At 45.7% G+C, this 20,250-nt stretch overlaps 1 protein-coding gene across 3 annotated transcripts; it reads left to right on the top strand.

Moving 5' to 3' along the window:
* Positions 1 to 1,845: 1,845 nt before the first annotated feature.
* On the top strand, positions 1,846 to 15,720 carry LOC100382565 (uncharacterized). Of its 3 annotated transcripts, none has more exons than XR_004853064.1 (3): positions 1,846 to 2,419; positions 13,594 to 14,225; positions 14,330 to 15,720. XR_004853064.1 is itself a non-coding variant. In XM_020545162.3 (3 exons), exons 1-2 carry the CDS (start codon positions 1,942 to 1,944, stop codon positions 13,656 to 13,658), a joined length of 543 nt encoding a protein of 180 aa, XP_020400751.1. In that variant the 5' UTR covers positions 1,847 to 1,941; the 3' UTR covers positions 13,659 to 13,687; positions 15,247 to 15,720. The 3 variants fall into 3 exon arrangements, 2 of the variants coding, with proteins under 2 accessions (XP_020400751.1, NP_001168768.1); XM_020545162.3 differs by having other exon boundaries at positions 1,847 to 2,419; positions 13,594 to 13,687; positions 15,247 to 15,720; NM_001175297.1 differs by having other exon boundaries at positions 1,878 to 2,419; positions 13,594 to 13,682; positions 15,247 to 15,608.
* The last annotated feature ends 4,530 nt before the right edge of the window (positions 15,721 to 20,250 follow it).

The following is a 20,250-nucleotide window of genomic DNA, read 5'->3' on the forward strand; positions in this document are numbered from 1 at the left end:
AATTTTATTGTCACAAAGTTATTGCCACATCAGCATCCACGTAAGCTTATTTATGACGACTATATCTGTCATAAAATTTTGCCACGTCACCTACCATGTCATATCGCCACGTCATCAACCATGTGGCAACCTGTCCAGTGCTACACTTAATGACGTTTTCCCCTCATCTATGATGATTTGGAGCATCATAGATTTAATGACGAAAATATGTGGTCGTCATTAAATCTGTGACGTTGCTTAACCATTCGTCATAGAAGGTGCTTTAACACGACACTTCTGTGACGACAGTGTTTTTGTCATAAAGTCGTCACAACCACTTATGCTATGACAAAAATACCATTGTTGGTGACGTAATCTAAATGTCATAGAAGGTCACATGTGTTGTAGTGCTGCTATCTCTCCCTCTCTGCAATCTCAGGTGAGGTTGGAGCTAACACGTGGCTACTGGTGATGTCTACGAGCGAGGTTGCGAAGTCTTGCGAGGCGGCGACGCGATGGCGAAGTCTAGGACGACGACGACAGCGTGATGGTGAAGTCTGGACGGCGGCAGCACGGTGGCAGAAGTTTGGTACGGCGGCGACACCAGCGTTGGAGTTCCTGGTGGCTGCCCTCGATGGCTGAAAGCTATCTCAATTAGGGATGGCAACGGAGAATTCCGGTTTTGGCTCCCCGTACCTATCTCCACGACAAAAGAATTTCCGCGGAGATCTCCACGAACTCTTGCAGGGGCTTTTTTCCCATCCCTGTTCTCCGTGGGGATAAATCCTCAACGGAGATCCCCGTCCCCGCTTAAATTATAATTATAACATACTTTCTTTATTATTGATACAAAACATTGTCACTTATACATATTACCAGATGTTAGAAATCATTATGTGTATATCAAAATAAACATATTTGCACAATGAATTATTTCTTAACAATATAATTATTTATTTTTATCATTATATATTACATGAAAACATCACCATATATAATTATAACGGATCCCTGCGGGGAATGGGGAATGTTTCCCCATCCCGTCCCCGTTTACCTATCGTGGCAGAATTTTTTCCCGTTTATATCCTCACGGGGAGAACCTTCTCATCCCTAAGGGCTGATTTGGTGACTATGGATCACGAAGGGATGGGGGGAATTAGTTTATTTCTCCCTCAATCCCCCGTGATCCCTTATCACTAAATCAACCCTAAGGTCTAGTTTGGGAGCTAAAATACTGGAGAAGATTTGAGGTGTTAAAATTTCCTTCTTATTTAAAATTGAATAAGAAGTGAATTTTAACCCCTTTAACCCCTCTAGTTTTGTGGCTACCAAACTAGTCTTAGGCCTAGTTTGGATACTCTAGTCAATAACCCTAATCCATATGTGTTGAGGTGGATTGAAATGTAACTTAAACTAATTTATACTCTAATGTAGCTCAACACATGTAGATTTAGGTTAATACTAGAGTATCTAAATAAAACCTTAAGGGCTAGTTTGGCAACACTATTTTTATGGGATTTTCAATTTTTAAAGGAAAATGAACTAATTTTCCTTAGGAAAAAAATCCTTAGTAAAATAGGGTTCCAAACTAGCCCTAAATAGATGAATAACCCGTGAGAAAATAGGAGATGGGGCCTATTCCTATCTCTAATATCAATTCTCAAAGGAAAGGAAACAAAGCGGACGATGGATGCGTTCACAAAATAGAGCAAGGGCAGGGCAAAACAGGTAGAAAAGATAAAAAAAGGAAAATTGGTTTAAGTTAACTAATAATTCTATTTTAACGGTGAACCGTGGTACAAAAGACTGTTTTATCGAATCCTAAATTGTAGACTTAGACGGTTAAAATGGGGTTTATAATAGAAAAAAAACTCCATCTGTTCCCATCTCTTCTGCCTCCGTCTCAATCTCGACCGGTCACCCCATCTCCACCGCCACATCCGTCGTCTTCCGCCGCCGCCGATGGCCCGCCTCCTCACGCAAACCCTCACCCTAGCCCGCCCCGCCTCCTCCCCCTCCACTACCGCCGCATCCGCTTCCCTCCGTGGCCTCGCCACCAAGGTCGAGATCATCGAGATCGATCTCGCCGAGGAAGACGCTGGCTCCTCGTCCCACGGCTCCCCCTCCTCGTCCCCGTCGGTCGAGGCGGTCGGGATCCGGCGCCTGGAGGAGGCCATCCACGGCGTCATGGTGCGCCGCGCCGCGCCCGACTGGCTCCCCTTCGTGCCGGGAGGGTCCTTCTGGGTGCCCCCGCTGCGCCGCCCGCACGGGGTCGCCGAGCTTGTTGGCCGGATCGCGGCTGCTGGGGGCACCGAAGGGGGCGCCGGGGCCGTTGGTGGCGCGGTCGAAGTCTTGGAGCTCGACGCGCCCATGACGGAGGAGCAGGCGTTTTGTTTCTCCACCACGCGCGGCTGGCCCTCGGCCTCTTTCTTCGTCGAAGGTGAATCCCCTTCGTGATCTGGTGCTTAGAATTTCACATGTTCTGGTCTATGGGTGCCATGTTTTAAGCAAAAACTCCCTCTTTCAAAAACAATGCAAGCTTGCCTGCCAGTCAAAGCTGTTCGTGTTTCGCCAAATTTTAGTACATTTAAGGATCCAAATCAATTTATTATGAAAATATATTTCATAATTAATAAATAATATTATAAATATTGATACTTTTTTATTGATAATTGATCAAGAGAACATATTTTGGGCTCACGGAACCTCCATGGTGCATCACATTTTTTACTTACCTCCTCTGCCATTAGAGTTGATATAGGAGGGGTCTGGGATAAGTAAAAAATTGTCCGTCTCGTAGGATTGCTCGTGGATGCATTAGATTTAAAGTGCTACGTTTCCATTGGTCAAACTCAAGGTATTAAAATACTATACTACACGAGAATTGCATTCTTTATGGGGCGAGGGAGTAGATGTGGATAGTCCTGTCAGAAAGACAAACCTTGTCGCTTTAATTGTATTAGAGTTAAATGCATGAGCGAAGTTGTTAAGAGGTGGCACTTTGGTCCATAAACTTCGAAAACATATTTCTAGGCCCCTAATCTTGGTAAGGGAGTGTTTGGAAGCAAAATATTTCAAAACCATGGTTTTAGAATACAATAATTTTAAAATGTCATGACACAACCATATTATTTTTTACATCACTCTAAGCAATACTTGTTTGAAGACGAAGTATCTCAAATCATGGTTTTTTAGTATATATGCACAAGAAGCTAGTCATAGACAAAAACTTTGGATTGGAGTGGAGTTTTAAATACTCCAAAATAACATGGTAACTGTCAAACTATGGTATACAAAACAAAGTTTTTTACAAGGTAGCCAAACACCCCTTGGCAAAAACTATCATGTTATTCACTGGTTTTATCTCAAAACTCCAAAAATACTTTTCTTCCAAACAGTGCTGAAGCTACATTAAGAACCGCGGGTGCATACACACCCACGAAAATTTGTAAAATCAGTGATTTAGACCAAAATTTCACCATATATGCACCACTTATAAATTATTACTATGCATCCTCAAGGGATATGCACCCTCCCCTGATTAACTCTAGCTTCGACGCTGCTTCCAAGCATCCCCTAAGTGGTGCACCACAATATTCGATATGGTCTAGAAATAGACATGTGGTCCATCATTTTACAAGTTTAGGGATGTGTGATGCACTGTAAACAAATTTAGGGACCCAAAAACACATTTACAAAGTTCATAGGCTCAAGTGGCACCCTTTGACAAGTTTAGACGTCGCTGATGCATTTAACTCATTATATTATGTGCACCCAATTTTTATCAGATGTCTAGGCGGATTATTGATGCGAATTGGTATTGCTTTGTATATACGGATGTTGCTTGTTAGTTGTTACTCCAATTACCCACCAAACTAGATTTAGGTACCATTTGGATGGGATATGTGGGTTGGGAATTAGAAATGTTGTGGAGGATAAGGTTTGTCCCATGTTCGTTTGGAGGGAATTGGGAAACAAGGGAACTCAATAGGGAAACGCGTATCCTACCAATTCAATCCCAGTGGAAGAGATGGGTTACATCTGGGAAATGAGAACAGAAGTGCAGCGCTTTCAAACTAGGATTGGTTCCCACTTCCCAGGTTGCTATGGTGAGCTCGGCGTGTGCTTCTGGGGGATGAGAATGGCCTGTTCAGCTGCTTGCTGTTAGCACAGTTATTCTTTGAGTGGCAGCTGCAAAGACCAAATGATGAACAGGCCCATGGTGAACAGCTGCCAAACAGGCCCTGACAGTGTTGTATATATGTGGCCATGGTGAACGAAGCCACCATCATTGGCCTTGCCGCCCGGTGGCCAGGGCGGTAGTCTTCAGTTTTGGCTCTAGCACCTGCGGCTAGCGGCTAGCCACATGTGTGCTCAAGAAAGGCAGCACCAGCAGGACCAGATCATCAACAAAGCCTACCATCTTTGGTTGGATGTGCCAATCGCCTTGCACAGCAGTGCGCGGAGCTAGGGGTGGGTGGGGGACTATGTGAAGGAGAATAGAATTGGTGTATTTGGATGGATCTATTACATTGCGCCCTTAGGTGGTTTATATTGAGTACATGACTTAGAAGCAACCCACGTATACATATGACAATCTATGAGACACAATATCTAAACTACTAAATATACTGTAACACATATGACAATCTATGAGACACAATATTTAAACTACCAATTATACTCCCCCCCGGCACAGTTGTAGCATGAGCATTGTATACGGTTACACTATAGAAGAAGTTGATGAACTAACATACTCCCACAGTCGCGACGTTGTTGCAATGCAGATGCAACAGCTGACACTATTTTCAAGTCGAAGTCGGTTTGGAAAAATCACGATTAATCGCGCAAGTCGTCCGACTAATCGTGATTAATCGCGATTAATCGCTTGAGTCGGTCAGCCAGAACGACTAGCAAATCGTCCGACTTGAAAACATGGACGACTGGAGAAGAAATTGATAAGTAGCTAATGCAGACGATAGCCAAGTATGAGGACGGGCAGCCATGGTCGATGGAAGTTGTTGATGTCACCGAAAAGTAGGAGCCGCACAAGTCACGGACACACTAGGGGTGTCGTGGTGATGGTGCCACATAGGAGGAAGTGCCATAGACGAAGATGGCAACGTAGTCGAGGCAGTCAATGAAAAAGGTCTATGCCGAAGTTGACATTGTCGAACCATCATGGCCAAGGCATGCTAGGTTTGCCAGGTCTGAGAACACGTCGGGGATGAAGGCATGCACCAATGTTGTTAGTACCAGACGTACTAGGTAGAGGGCTCCAACCATGCGTCAACGTCTGAAGGAACTAGCAGAGAAGGCCTCCACGATGATTGCGATGCACAGAAGAATGGCGAGGAAGAAGGTATCGATGCCGCCCGCGGTTGTTGGAGTGGACTAAGTAGACGAGGACGAGAGGATGGCATTGCAGATGAGGTTGTGCTGGACAAAGTCGAAGTATTTGGGTGACATATCGAGGCTCCTGGAGTGTCAGGGCTGGGGCGAGAGAGCTGCACCGCACAAGCAAAGCCGCGATGGTGCTGGAGTGTCACGACATCGTTGCTCAAAGAAGGCGATGAAGAGCGCGAATAGTCGGGGTAGACCATGTGCTAGAGGCGCACAACGATGAAGTCGACAATGATGTAGGGCCAACAATGAGGATGACAACGGGCGGTGATGGTGCAAACCCGATCACCAATCAGTTAGAATAAAAGGACTCACAACAACAACAAATTTGGCTGCGGATCTAGGGCGATAACAGAGCCCGTGGGCTTGAGCGGCCTCTCCACAATCGTCACCACTGTTAGCTGATATATCAGACATGTGTTTCCTGCCATATAGACGCAGGATCCCCTACCATACAAGTGTAGGCATACTTGCCTTACTAGCACTGCCGCATATAGGAAGCTACAGCCGCATATAGGAAGATATAGATACAATCCTCCCATTTAGGGGGTAGAGATAGTTTTCCTCCATTCAAGGAGATCTCAGGGTATTGTTTCTATAAACCTGAGATCTCCTACCCCTCTGTCCCTCTATAAATATGTGCGCCTGTACTCCCTCTTCATCAATCAATATAGACAACAATCATATTGCTATCATGGTATCACGAGTTGAAGTTCATATCCTCCTTTCGCTGCCCTAGGCGCAGTCCTCTAGCTGTGCCGCCTCCCTCCTCCCTGCGCACCACGTCTTGGCTGCGCCCTCGCCTCCCCTCTGCGCGCCATCCAGGCAGCGCCCTCCCTTGACCATGGCTGGTCTGGAACAACCACCTCTCGACGACTCAGGCTGCTGCCAGGCGCGATGCTGCACTCGCCAAGCCCTTCAGGCAGAGCAGGAGGCGGCCACCGCGGCCCGGGAGCGCGATGTTGCCGCCGAATGTGTTCGCACTGCTCTCGAGCGCGCAGCACATGCACGCGCCCTCGCTGCTTAGACTGCCGCCGATGGCAGTCCTGTCGACGACAATCAGTCCCACCTCTTTGATCCAGCAGGTGGTGCTGACAAGGGCCTCCACGACGCCATCCTCCTTCATGAGGCTGCTGCGATCGTCAACCTCCACTCCCATGCCGTCGCTGTGCAAAACATCCGGAGTCTCGTTCACGTTGTCCTCGACCTCGCCAACAACAACTACACCCGCTGGCGTGATGAGTTCCTTCTCGTCACTAGCAAATACTCCCTGGACAGCCACATCCTCGACGACACTCCCGCGCCTCACTTCCCCGACTGGGCACGCATGGACTGCGTTGTCAAGTCCTTGATCTCCGGCTCCATCTCCCCGGACCTTGCTGAAATGGCCATGGAACGCGGCGCCACTGCCTGCACCACTTGGCGGACTCCGGGAATCGGGAAACCCACGCCCTCCACCTCGACGCTCAGTTCCGGCACTTCGTCCAAGGTGATCTACCTATCTCCGATTATTGTCGCCGTTTCAGAACCATGGCAGATGCCCTCGGTGATCTTGGCGAACCAGTCTTCGACCGGACGTTGGTCCTCAACGTTTTGTGCGGCCTCAGCGACCGTTTCTCCGACATCGGACGTCATCTTCGCCTCAGTCGCCCCTTTCCGACGTTCCACGACGTCCGGGCCACTCTTCTGTTGGAGGAACTCACGATGGCTCATCGTGCGTCTTCTCCATCCGCCGCCCTGCTTACCTCCACCAAACCTCCACAAGGCGTGACTTCGACGGCCTCCAACAAGGCTCCTGCTGCTTCCAACAAGGCGCCTTCGGCCCCACGTTTCGACCACCCCAACCATCGCAGCAAGAGGGGTGGCCAAGGCCGCCAGGGTATCCTTCCATTCCCAGGCACTGGTCCCGGCGGCCAGCACGGGAGTGCCTCCGGCCTGTGGCCCTCCATCCAAAATCCTTGGACTGGGGCCATCCAGATGTGGCCCGGCCCACGGGCGCCGACCCCACAGCAGCAGCAAGGTCTCCTGGCGCAGCACCAGGCCCTGCTGCCTTCGACGGCCCAGCAACAGCAGGCTTTCTACGCTGCTCCAGTATCCATCGCTCCTCACCAGGCGCTGCTGGCCCATCAGACCCAGCAATACGTTCATGGTGCTCTTTAAGGACAGGGAGGCGCCCCACTGCAGCACACTCTGCAGACCGGCCCTCTGCAGGGAAGCGCCCCCCAGTCTCCCTACGGCATGCTGGCACAGCCGGCCACTCCATCTTGGGACGCTCAGTCCCTTGCATCCGCCTTCAGTACCGTGTCCCTGACTCCGCCTCAGCAGACTGACTGGTACTTCAACACCGGTGCTACCTCCCACATGACCTCCAACGCCGGTACCCTATCCAATACTTCAACTCCCTCTCTTACTGCACCTTCCTCCATTATTGTCGGTGACGGCTCGCTTCTTCCTGTCATTTCCACTGGCTTCACTACTTTACATGGTTCTTTACATCTCAACAATGTTCTTGTGTCACCTAAACTTATTAAGAACCTAATTTCCGTTCGCCAGTTTACTACCGATAATAACTGTTCCATTGAATTTGATCCCTCTAGTTGCTCTGTGAAGGATCTACTATCTCGGAACGTGATCGTCAGGTGCAATAGCTCCGGGCCACTATACCCCCTGTGCCTCCCTGCTGCACACAGCTTCATCGCCAGCTCCACTCCGTCACTTTGGCATCGCCGTCTCAGTCACCCTGGCCACGAGTCCCTCTCCAAGCTCGCATCAATCGTTCCCATGTGTAATAAAGATGCTAGCTCTCCTTTATGCCATGCTTGTCAGTTGAGTCGTCATGTTCGCCTTCCGTTCCGTACGTCTACTTCTCGTGCGGTTAACAATTTTGATCTTATTCACTGTGACTTGTGGACATCTCCTATTTTAAGTGTCTCGGGTTTCAAATATTACTTAGTCGTTCTTGATGGTTGCTCCCATTACTTATGGACTTTCCCTTTACAAATAAAGTCTGATGCTTTCCCAACTCTCACTCAGTTTTTCGCCTATGTGAAAACACAGTTTGGTGTCACGATTAAAGTTGTGCAATATGACAACGGGCACGAGTTTGACAACTCCAGCTCCCGAACATTCTTCCTCACCCACGGTGTCCTCCTACGCATGTCCTGCCCCTACACCTCATCTCAGAATGGTAAAGCTGAGCGCATCATCCGTACTACCAATAACACCATTCGCTCTCTTCTCTTTCAGGCCAGCATCCCACCAACCTTCTGGGTTGAAGCACTCCACACGGCAACACTTCTTCTCAACATTCTACCCACCAAAACCCTTCATTTTTCCACTCCTCACTTCGCCCTCTTCAAAACTGTACCCTCCTATGAACATCTTCGCATGTTCGGTTGCACCTGCTATCCCAACTTATCTGCCACCACTAGCCACAAACTTGATCCCCATTCCGCTAAGTGTGTTTTTCTTAGCTACTCGTCGCATCACAAAGGGTACTGGTGTCTTGACCTCCTATCCAACCGTGTCATCCTTTCCCGTCACGTTGTTTTCGATGAGTCCACTTTTCCCTTTGCTGAACAGCAACCCACTGGCCTCCTCCCAAGATTTTGACTTCCTGGATACAATTACCACTAACCCGGTGCCGTCACCTATAGGCCCACCACCTCTGTTTCTTTCAGGACTCATACCGGAGAATGTTGCTGCTCCCAACACACCTACAGGCGCTGCTGCTCCTAGCGCCCAAGCTGTTCCTGGCGCTCCTGCAGCTCCCGGCGCTGCTGCTCCCAGCACCCCAGCAGCAGGCGCTGCTCCACCCAGTGCTGCTGGTGGTGCACCCGACGCTACTGCACCACGCCGGTTTGGCCAAGTCTTCACGCGTCGTCCACACCCCCAGTGCAGGACCTGGCCACTACAACCACCCCGGCTGGTCTAGACGGCTCTGCCATCTCGACTGGCAGTGTCGCTGCTTCATCTCCATCTCCTACGGACGCATGGCATCGTCGTCCCCCACCCGGAGCGGTGGCTGTCTCCCTAGTGCTTAACCACCATCGCATGGTCACGCGCGCTAAGGCTGGCTTCCGGGTGCCAGCACTGTTCCACGCCGCCCCCTATCTCCAATTCCGAAGACCTTTCGTGGCGCTCTTGCTGATCCTAATTGGCGAGCTGCCATGGAAGATGAGTATGCAGGCACTATTGCAGAATCACACATGGGATCTGGTACCTCGACCCCATGGTGCAAACATTGTGACCGGCAAGTGGATTTTCAAGCACAAATTTAATGCTGATGGCTCTCTTGAAAGGTACAAGGCTCGCTGGGTTCTCTGTGGATTTACGTAATGACCCGACATTGATTTTTGATGAGACTTTCAGCCCCGTCGTGAAGCCTGCTACTGTGCGGACTGTCTTATCTTTGGCTGTCTCCAGCAACTGGCCGATTCATCAACTTGATGTCAAGAATGCTTTCCTTCACGGGACTCTTTCTGAGACTGTTTATTGCAGCCAACCCTCAGGTTTTGAGGATTCAGCCAGCCCACAACATGTTTGCAGACTCAATAAGTCCCTCTACGGACTGAAACAAGCACCACATGCCTGGCATAGTCGGTTTGCCACTCATCTGCTCTCCCTGGGATTCATAGAGGCCAAGAGTGACACATCTCTGTTTGTCTACCATAGAGGAACTGACACAACTTATTTGTTACTCTATGTCGACGACATTATACTCACAACATCCTCTACTGTTCTCCTCCGACACATCATTCAGGCCTTACAGTTGGAGTTTGCTATGAAAGATTTGGGTGACCTACATCACTTTCTGGGGATGCAAGTTTAACGACGAGATGGAGGCCTCTTCCTTTCGCAACGTCAATATATGCTGGATATTCTGGATCGGGCTAGTATGGCAGATTGCAAGCCCTGTTCTACACCTGTCGACACAAACTCAAAGGTTTCTGCAGCTACTGGTACTCCTGTTTCTAATCCATCGGATTTCTACAGCTTAGCTGGAGCACTACAGTACCTCACTTTTACCCGACCAGACATAGCCTATGCTGTGCAACAGATTTGTATTCACATGCATGATCCTCGCGAGCCTCACCTTGCCGCCTTGAAGCGCATTCTACGTTATGTTTGTGGCACTCTGCATTTGGGTCTTCAGTTGCGCCCTTCTTCTCAGGCTGAGTTAATTGCATACTCTGATGCCGACTGGGCTGGATGTCCTGACACACGCCGATCCACTTCAGGCTTTGCAGTTTTTCTTGGTGATAACCTTATTTCTTGGTCCTCCAAACGACAGATGACTGTGTCCCGCTCCAGTGCTGAAGCCGAGTACCGGGCCGTCACCACTGTTGCTGAATCCACCTGGCTTGGTCAGCTTCTGGCCGAACTTCGTCACCCGTTACGTCGTGCCACGTTGGTCTATTGTGACAACATCAGTGCGGTCTACATGTCTTCAAACCCCGTCCAGCATCAGCGAACCAAGCACATTGAGATTGATTTGCACTTTGTTCGGGATCAGGTGGCTCTCGGTGATGTCCGCGTTCTCCATGTGCCTACTATCTCCCAGTATGCAAACATCTTCACCAAAGGGCTTCCCTCTACAGTCTTCACGGAGTTCAGATCCAGCCTGAACGTCTGTGGTACCGACGATCAGACTGCGGGGGCGTGTTAGCTGATATATCAGACATGTGTTTCCTGCCATATAGACGCAGGATCCCCTACCATACAAGTGTAGGCATACTTGCCTTACTAGCACTGCGCATATAGGAAGCTACAGCCGCATATAGGAAGATATAGATACAATCCTCCCATTTAGGGGGCAGAGATAGTTTTCTTCCATTCAAGGAGATCTCAGGGTATTGTTTCTATAAACCTGAGATCTCCTACCCCTCTGTCCCTCTATAAATATGTGCGCCTGTACTCCCTCTTCATCAATCAATATAGACAGCAATCATATTGCTATCAACCACGATGGCGCATGGAGGCGAGGCACGAATGTCATGCCCTAGGGCCCCTCATAGTCGTCACCACAATGACATGCAGAAAAGACAGCATGATCCAGCCGGTAGGAGAGCCCAAGCAGCCACTAGGACGCGTGGAGAAACCGATGAGTCCCTGATCTGTTGAATCTTGACGACGCCGTGACGACGATGGGCGCAGCAGATCACAGGGGTCGGCTGCACATCCTAACTACAAGAGTGCAGACTCCAGCAGGGATCGATCTCCCCAGGGGTGGCAATAGTGGAACTGGAAGCCTAGGTCGTAACCTAAACTTGTGATACCATAAAGGAGAATAGAATTGGTGTAATTGGATGGATTTATTGCATTGAGCCCTTAGACGGTTTATATACATGACCTAGGAAGTAAGGCAACCCACAGATACCTATGGCAGTTTACGAGGCACAATATCTAAACTACCAAATATACTCTTAACACATATGGCAGTCTACGAGACGCAATATCTAAACTACCAATTGTATTCTAACACGCTGGGACGGGGCTGCTGCTAACCCTGTATAGTGCCTCCTCCTTCGCTTTATGCTGAGTGCTGACTTCCAAATATATGTCCCCAATCAAGATTGTCATTAAAAGTGTAGTTACATTTGTTGTCTGAAGGATGTTAGCTGTTTCTTGAGTGGATTAGGGAAAGCGCAGATTTAATTTGCATTATTATGCAATTCTTGTGTTACACATGTAATGTTAGTTTTTACGTCATAACTCAGTTGTTTCATGGAAGAAAGATCATTTACTGCTACCCTGGATGCAGATTTGTAAATTGTTAGATGATAAGGCAACCAATCGGCCAATCCTTCAAAGAGGAAATTCAGGTCATCCTGTCATGTGCTCATCGCTAGGGTAAAAAGTGAGGTCCAATTCTTGTATATGGATGCATTGAATTTGGGGGGGGGATATCATTTAGCCTTGGTCCATTTAAGAGATGGTGCTGAAGGGCGGGCCTGGTGCAGCGGTAGAGCCTACCGTCTGTAACCAGAAGGTCCCGGGTTCGAGCCCCAGCCTCTGCATATTATGCGGGTAAGGCTTGGCGCTTAAAGATACCCTTCCCCAGACCCCGCACAGTGTGGGAAGCCTACGGCACTGGGTACGCCCATTTAAGAGATGGTGCTCACAAAGCTAGTTGTCTTGGCATTTCTGCTGGTGACTATTGTCCAGATATTAAACTCACTGCAAGGGTTTATCTGGTGGCTATCACTCATGATATGGCCATCTGCTGCACAAGGGTTGCCCAAGACTTAATGTTTAGGATGCCAAATCTCCATGGTGCTTTGGTTGGCAAGCGTTTGATTCTTGAATGTCCTGGAACATTTCTTCTAACTTGTGAAGCCAAGCCATGTAGCACTATGTTTTCCTAATCACAAGTTTTGGTGGTTGACAGTGTGATTCAATATATAGGCATGCCTATAATACCAACTGAATTTGTTGCTACTACCTTTAGAGCTTATTATAGTGTTGTAATTGATGCGGTTTGCACATCTTCATTGTCATCAAGAATGGAATATAAACCCGTTATGACTTTAAAAAGAACAATAAGAGATAACAATAAGACGATGCATTCATGTTCTGTATAAGCTAATCTATCCTAGTTGGTTTTTTGATGTCTTAGAAGTTAGAAACTGTTATCGTTGTTGTGTCATGTGTCACAGCTATCTTCTATATGTTAAAAGAACTTGACCAGGGAGGGAAAGACCGCCCTCCCGATATTATATTAAGAGACCGAAACATGGTCTTGGCTGAGAAAATCCTCGAACCCTGCCCCCCATCACTAGCGGTCTAGCCGGAGAGTGGCGCGCAGTACATAACCTAGGAGCGGGCGGGGTACAACGAGGGGATTTTTTTTAACCAAGCCCGAACTTCGCCCCCGAGGGGGATCGAACCCGGGACATGGAGGTGCTACTCGGAAGCCTTAACCATTATGCTAGAGGCTCTTTCACGCTATCTTCTATATGTTTCAGTTTCATCTTTCAAGGTAGATACTGGTATCATGTTTTTTGTTCCATATGTTAATGGCATTAGTTATATTGACTTAGTTGTATATGTTTTCATGAACGTAATGGCATATCCAGAGGATGAGCAATCTTTTGCTTCATTCTCATGTATGCACATGCAAAATCCTCAGTGACGCGTAGTAATTTTCTTGGCTTAACTTCCACATCACATTATATTATTTGCTTATCTGCATGGTTTATTCGGTTCAAGGGAAATCTACACATTTGAGGAAATCGAGGAAAGGTGCAACTCAAACTGATGATGAAGAAAGCTGATTCGTTTGTGCTATGTTGCAAGGGGTAAGGTGATTTTTACTTCTATTAGGAACTTGATAACCAACATGCTGTCTTAATGCATTAAGTACCTGTACTGAAATTTCTTCATGTTTGTTTTTTGCTGCTTGCTTTAAGTAACACTTTTTTTAGTGGCGAGTTTTATAGGTGATTCTGTTACAATCTGCACCTGATTACTCCCATTTGCAGCTGTCGCCTGTGGTTGTGCTGCCATTAAATGCTTGTAAGGAAAAATGACCTATTTGAGGTTTCCATGTATTTAGCTAATGCAGTTAAGAGAAGGTGCAATCTTAATCCAAAGTTCACAACTGATTAACCTCTTCATGTTTTAAATATTAAACCGATTAGTACACAAGAAAATTGTAATAATCAAATCAGAATCATATATGGAAGGGAAGTTGTTATTTCATTGGCTGAAATAATTGTTTTTGACTAATAGATTGATTCTTTTTGAACTAATAATGGTGTTTGTTTAAACTAATAATGATGTTTGTGCCTCTGCAAACTGCCCACCAGAACAAAAATGAGCTGGAGGCCCACCAAATTTTGGTAACTGGATTTTCAGTTCTGAAATTAGCAACAATTTATTTGTTCTTACAGTGAGATTTTGCTATTGTATATTTTGTTGATAAAGGACTCCTTAATTCATGCAGTAGCACTGTCCCTCCATGCCACAGCCTTACTGATCATACCTGCAATGCATTAACTGCTGACATGTATGGCGGTTATTGCTGCCTGCACCACAGGTTCCTGTGACTATTTTTGACCTGATAATTTAACTATTTGACCATTTGGCCTACAGGAATAGGCCCCACATGTAGAACCATAGTTTGTCTTGCAGGATAAAATCCAAATAAATGAAATTTACAGGTTAGATATGGAAATGTTCCCCTTTTTATGTATGATTCTGCCACATCTCATCATTCAACATGGCTGGAGCAAGAATGGCTGCTCCTACATGCTTGGATATATAGGGACAAACATCTTGTCACACTAGGAAAATCAAAACTATGCAAACAGTGATATTCTGTTGGACAAGGCCATGGATTGCAAAGGTGTAGTTATACTTGCTGGTGAGGTTGAGGTCTAGCACTAGCACTAACAGAATCTTGTTATTATTGACGCCTGAGATGGATTTTGTAAAATTCTCTTACAGTTCTTTCGCTGGATTCCTCTAGCTTTGAAGGCACAATTATTCCTTATAAAATGTCATGAAAATTAACTGGGCAGGGCTGGTGCCAAGGGACTTGCTGCCATCTGGCTGGGTTAGCGTGGGGTGGCAGGGTCCCTTTCCCTTTTTCTTTCTGTAATGGGTGTTTTGCTAGTGTGTGTGTTTTCGCCCTCCTGGGCTTGTACTTTGGTCCATTTTGGTTCCTCTCTCCATAATATAATGATGCTCAGCTGTCCTGCCTGTTCGAGAGAGAAAAAAAACAGAAAATTAACTGGGCAGAAGATAAAGAAACTTTATATCGACCAGATGCTGACTGTTTACGTAGTTATTACGTATGCGTAGTTAAGATTTTCTGCACAAGAAGAATCGTATTTGATATCGTGATGCCCTGTTGGTCAGGCTCCTACAAGAAAACACAGTGCAGAGTTGGATGACTGCCAAGATCAATGTAGATATGGATGCAAGGAGCCTATTGCTGGTAAACCATGGCACCTGCTACGGTTGATGCTGCCTCATCCGTCTTGGAAGATAAATCTGTAAATTCGGTCTGAATCTCAGGCGGTTGTTGTATCAACAAGTCCTGGCACAAAGCCTTCGTTGTAATAATATAAGCATTGCATGGAGCTGTGTGCTGAATGTGTGCTACGGTACTTTCAATACTGGGCTCAGCATCAATCCAGAAGATGTACTCTAAACAAAGATTCTGGATGGCTTCTTGTGCCAACTAGGAACAATGTAAAATTTATGCAAGCATTTCTGCTCACTCCTGATCTATGTAATACTAAGCTAAAAGCTTAAAGGGCTTAAGGGCTTGTTCGTTTTAACGTTAATCCACGTGTATTGCGTGGTATTGAGGCCTTGTTCGGTTATTGATATTACATGTGTATTGGGGTGTATTGTGTGGGATTGTGATGGATTTTGACTTGTTATGGATTTAAACCGGTTTAATCCCACCCAATACATGTGGATTATCACCAAAACGAACAAGCCCTGAATTGGTTTAAATCCATAACAAGTTAAAATCTATCTGATTTTAATCTCAATGATTATAATACATTCTAGTCCATATGGAATTGAAGGCCTAAATTGTTGTCATATCGACAGTTTTTGCTATTGTTTCCTGCACATGTGTTGTTTGATTGTATAGATACATGCATAGATGCATAGGGTGGGAATGCATATGCAAAATAGAGGAATGAAAGAACTCTGAAAAAACATAGGAATTTTGTAGGAATAGCTGTTTGGACTAGTCCTTTTCCAAAACAAGAAACAATGAAGTTACGGATGTTTTTTTTTCTGCGGTTTTTCTCCGGAGTCCAACGGAAAGGAGAAAATTATTTGTTTTTTCTTTATTTACCCTATAATCCAAAGGGGGCTGAGATGTGGTTTGGTAATACTTGTTAAGTAACCCTAGTTAGGGTTATGTGGGCAAATACCTGCTTTGCCCCTGAGGGGTCTCACATCTCTATATAAGGAACCTGTACACCCCTTGATATTACAGAGATCAGAAAGAGGCCAGAGGCCCAACCCTATATCCAGTGTCTCGTGTGTTACTCTGTCGTGCTTCTGGGAAGGGAGACGGGTTCTCTACAGCTTCTCGCGCCTCTACTGCTGACGGGAGGGAAGGGAGCGGATCTGGTGATCCGTGGTGACGTAGTTCTCAATACGTTATCAGCACGCTCTACCTCAACGTTGCTGCGAGATCGGATCTGCATCAACTCCCCATCAAGCCGGCAGGTCCTCCGGCCTAGCCGAACTGTCCTACGCGACAGGCTTCGATGTTTTCTCTAAACAATCAAAAGGTATAATTTTTCTGTTAGTAAATTGGATGATGTTCGCGGGAACTGTTCACGTGTAAAGAAATCGACGACGACTTTCCTAGCCGCATGTCGCGCGCCCGATCGTGTCGGTTGTGGCCCCCGCTCCATCGAATGGATGCGGCGGCGGCAGTTTCGCTTTGCGTAGTTTGGCAACGCGTAGCCGTCACTTGCGAAACAGTGCAAAGGAATGTGCACAATCGTCGTGGCAAGGTGCCATCATCACCGGCAGGTTCGCGACACCAATAGTTCCGCGTCCGCGCTATGACTCGCGTCATCGACCTCCAGGAGGTCTTCTCGGGCCTGCAGTCCGAGCGCTATGATTCACGATCACCAACGCCGCCGTTCTAGAAGCGCACCTCTAGCAGAGGTTGTGCCTGTGCAAGTGCGGCTCCCAGCTCTTTCGTTTCCTTAAATTGCTCGGTCAAAGCATGCATGCAAGTGACCACATGCATGGCTGCATGCTTGACATGACAGAAATCGGATCCGAAAATGGTGGCCGGATTAAAAAAAAATAGAGGAATCATAGGAAGCATTATCCGATTACTGTTGCCGCATGCATGCACTGGTGATCCGTTTTCTTCGCAACTGAAAATGTTTTTATTCTATTTATTTCTGTTACGATTAACAAACAGAATAAAATAATGCTTTATGTTACATTTTCATCTTAATTAATTAATTATTTCCTGTCACAAATAATTAGTAGAAAAATACATGCTTAAATATGGGAAATTGCCTTTTTCACATTATGTGTTTGTTTCTGTTTTTTATTTCCTGTAGTAGATACTTAGCAGAAAATTAAAATACATATGAAGGTTGTATTGTATATACTTAAATCGCTCTAAATATTTATATTATGTTGAGCTTTTGGACTCACATCGAGCGATTAAATTGTATAGTGGGTACTCGGACACGTTGCTCAGGTTGCGTTATTAATTGGCTAAGTTATGGCATTGGCTAAATATTGGTTGCGCCCTGGCAACATGACTCATTATTTGTGTCGTACAGACTTGGTTGCGTCATGTGATTGCTATGCTGCACTCTCACTTAGTCGGACCACTCCCGTTGAGTCGGACTGCCATCACCGAGTCACGTATTTTCGCATGCCCTGCAGGCACAATTCGTCTGCCATGATCATCAAGCCACAATTGCGCCTGTTGCGCACGTTGCGTGGACTTCTCCTGTACCCCGACTATCGAGTCACAATTACGCCTGTTGCGCTTGTTACGAAGGCTTGTTGTGTTGCCGTAGCCTGATGGTCGTGCACACGTTGACACCAGATACGCTAGAGCTTGTACTCGCGTAGAATGTGGTGGATTATTCGAGCCCCTGAAGTCACAACATAGTGTAACCTTCGTAAACAAGGTTGTTTAACTTTAAATTTTATTTGATTGTGTTGTGTGGCATCATTTATTTATTTATATTGCCAAGTGGCCATAACAACTATATCAAGCTCTATAGTGCTTGAATAATCTGGGAAATTAAATGAAATAATATAGAACACAGATAAGTTAATTCTCTGCTCTCTCCTCATGCATAAAGTTTTACCCGAAGTAACATAAAGAAATTCAATATTAATGCATGAAAGCCTTTTTGGCATAAAAGATATCACAACATGGGATTCTCTTAGTAAGCAAAGAGACCTTATCAAATGAATAAAGACCATAAATCTCAGTCATACATTGCTCAACCAGATGTTAGCACATTGTTCTCTTTGTCGCTGAATGCCATGAAGCAAACTATGAGATAAAAGGACATGTAACCGCTAGCAACACGAAGTTGCGAGTATACCGAGAGGTTATTCTGAGAAAATTTGCACTATGTTGGTGCAAAAACCATGGTGTGTTCCCGTCGAACCACTTTGCTCGTCCTATCTAGGACCTTTTATGCTTGTGTTGCATACATCTCTCAGAATTGTACATATTTATAGTCATTTAATTGACTTGGGATAGTCCTTTGACTGGTATGGTATATAAGCTAAATGGTAAAGGTCGGTCCTGAATAGACACATACCTGGGGTTTATGTAGCCGAACTACACTGAATTTCACCCTTTGGTATGCTTACCATTATCTACCTCCGATCTACCAGAAGTGAGAAGAGTAGACAAATAACTATGAAATCCCACATCACCACAGAGCTTGAAGCTAAATTAGACATTAACATGTCCTTGGTCCTCGGAGCTAGAAGAGCCATATGTCTTGACCACTAGACTACTAGTGATGATAATTTGTGATAGAAATATGAAGATCTTGTAGAGACCTGTTGTATCCTCTCTACCCCTGATGATTTCTTCGTATGAGAGCAGTACTATCTGTTGTTGAAGACGGATCCTAGGCGGATGCCAGTCTTGTTTCGTTCTTGCCAAGCAGTTATCATCATTTGCTTCATCAAAAGCTAGTTATATGATGATTTTTCCCAGATAAAAATGAATTCTTGGCCTTGTCTGTTTTATTCTAAAGCTTCTCTTTTTACCGAACAACGAAGAGATCGAAATAATGCTTTATAGAACAAATTGGTATATAATATGAGGAGAAATGTTTGCCCTGCTGGCAGCATCACAATTTATTAACTATTGTTATAAATTCTCTCTCAAAATTATAATACCTAAAAATGTTGCATAAATTGATACCCAGTTTCAGAACGGTATGAGTAATTGGGTAATCCATGGGCAATAATAAAACGAGCTGGACTATACATCTCTGCATATAAAAATCTTTGCTTGGCAGCATTGGCCTGATGCCGTGCACTTCACTACCAATATAAACACACACATTTTTCCTATGTGCTTAAAAGCACAATGCAACCAGTGAATGTCTTTATGAGTGTTAGACCCTGATGGTCATTTTACTTGTTGATCTGAAGTCAACTAATGACTCCAAACGACGAATGGTATGCATGAGCCCCTGAAGGACCCTTATGGATAAAATAGTGTTGCACATATCAGTCTAAATCCTAATGATTGACTATGCATTTGGTAGTAATAATAATAAGTTTGCAGAATTGTAACCACGAAGCAACATGTTGTTGCGTGTCTCGCTGGATGTTGAGACTAACCCTTCATGTTGAAGGACAAATATGTAGTATTCATGCCACTACATTAATCTAAGTCCAAAGCTCACTGCATAAAACCCCTATCTGTAATGTGCGTAAGATTTCCCAAATAAATCACCACAATAGCATACATTGGCCACAAACTATATGATTGTGGTTGGGGATTTTATCTGTATGTTTTTAGAACATCTCGGCATTAGGGGGAGGAATGCCCATATAGTGTAATGCCTCAATATTCTATTAAACGCACAAAAGCCAAACTGAATCTGTCGTTCGGTGTGTACTCCTGTGTATATGGAGTTTGCCAGAAATCGTTGAGGATTAACCATATTGGTTTGCATGCTTCTACCTGATGTAGATGTGGATATACCCGGGATTAATATCATATCCACATTTGACTTATTGGCATTTGATCTATTCTGCGGGGACGCCTGCGGATATGATCCATCGGCCTTAGTCAAAGCATATGTTCTGATTGCAGATTCACGTGGTCTGTGATAACTCTCCTCCGATTAATTCACCCTGATGGTGATT

This window comes from Zea mays, chromosome 10 (genome assembly GCF_902167145.1).
Source record: "Zea mays cultivar B73 chromosome 10, Zm-B73-REFERENCE-NAM-5.0, whole genome shotgun sequence".
Taxonomy (NCBI): Eukaryota; Viridiplantae; Streptophyta; class Magnoliopsida; order Poales; family Poaceae; genus Zea; species Zea mays.

What these genes read in the sequence shown, in the direction of transcription:
- LOC100382565 (XM_020545162.3), top strand. Translation starts at nt 1,942, where the DNA reads ATGGCCCGCCTCCTCACGCAAACCCTCACCCTAGCCCGCCCCGCCTCC. An exon ending in GGCCTCTTTCTTCGTCGAAG is followed by an intron (nt 2,420 to 13,593) that starts GTGAATCCCCTT and finishes ATTCGGTTCAAG; the next exon opens with GGAAATCTACACATTTGAGG.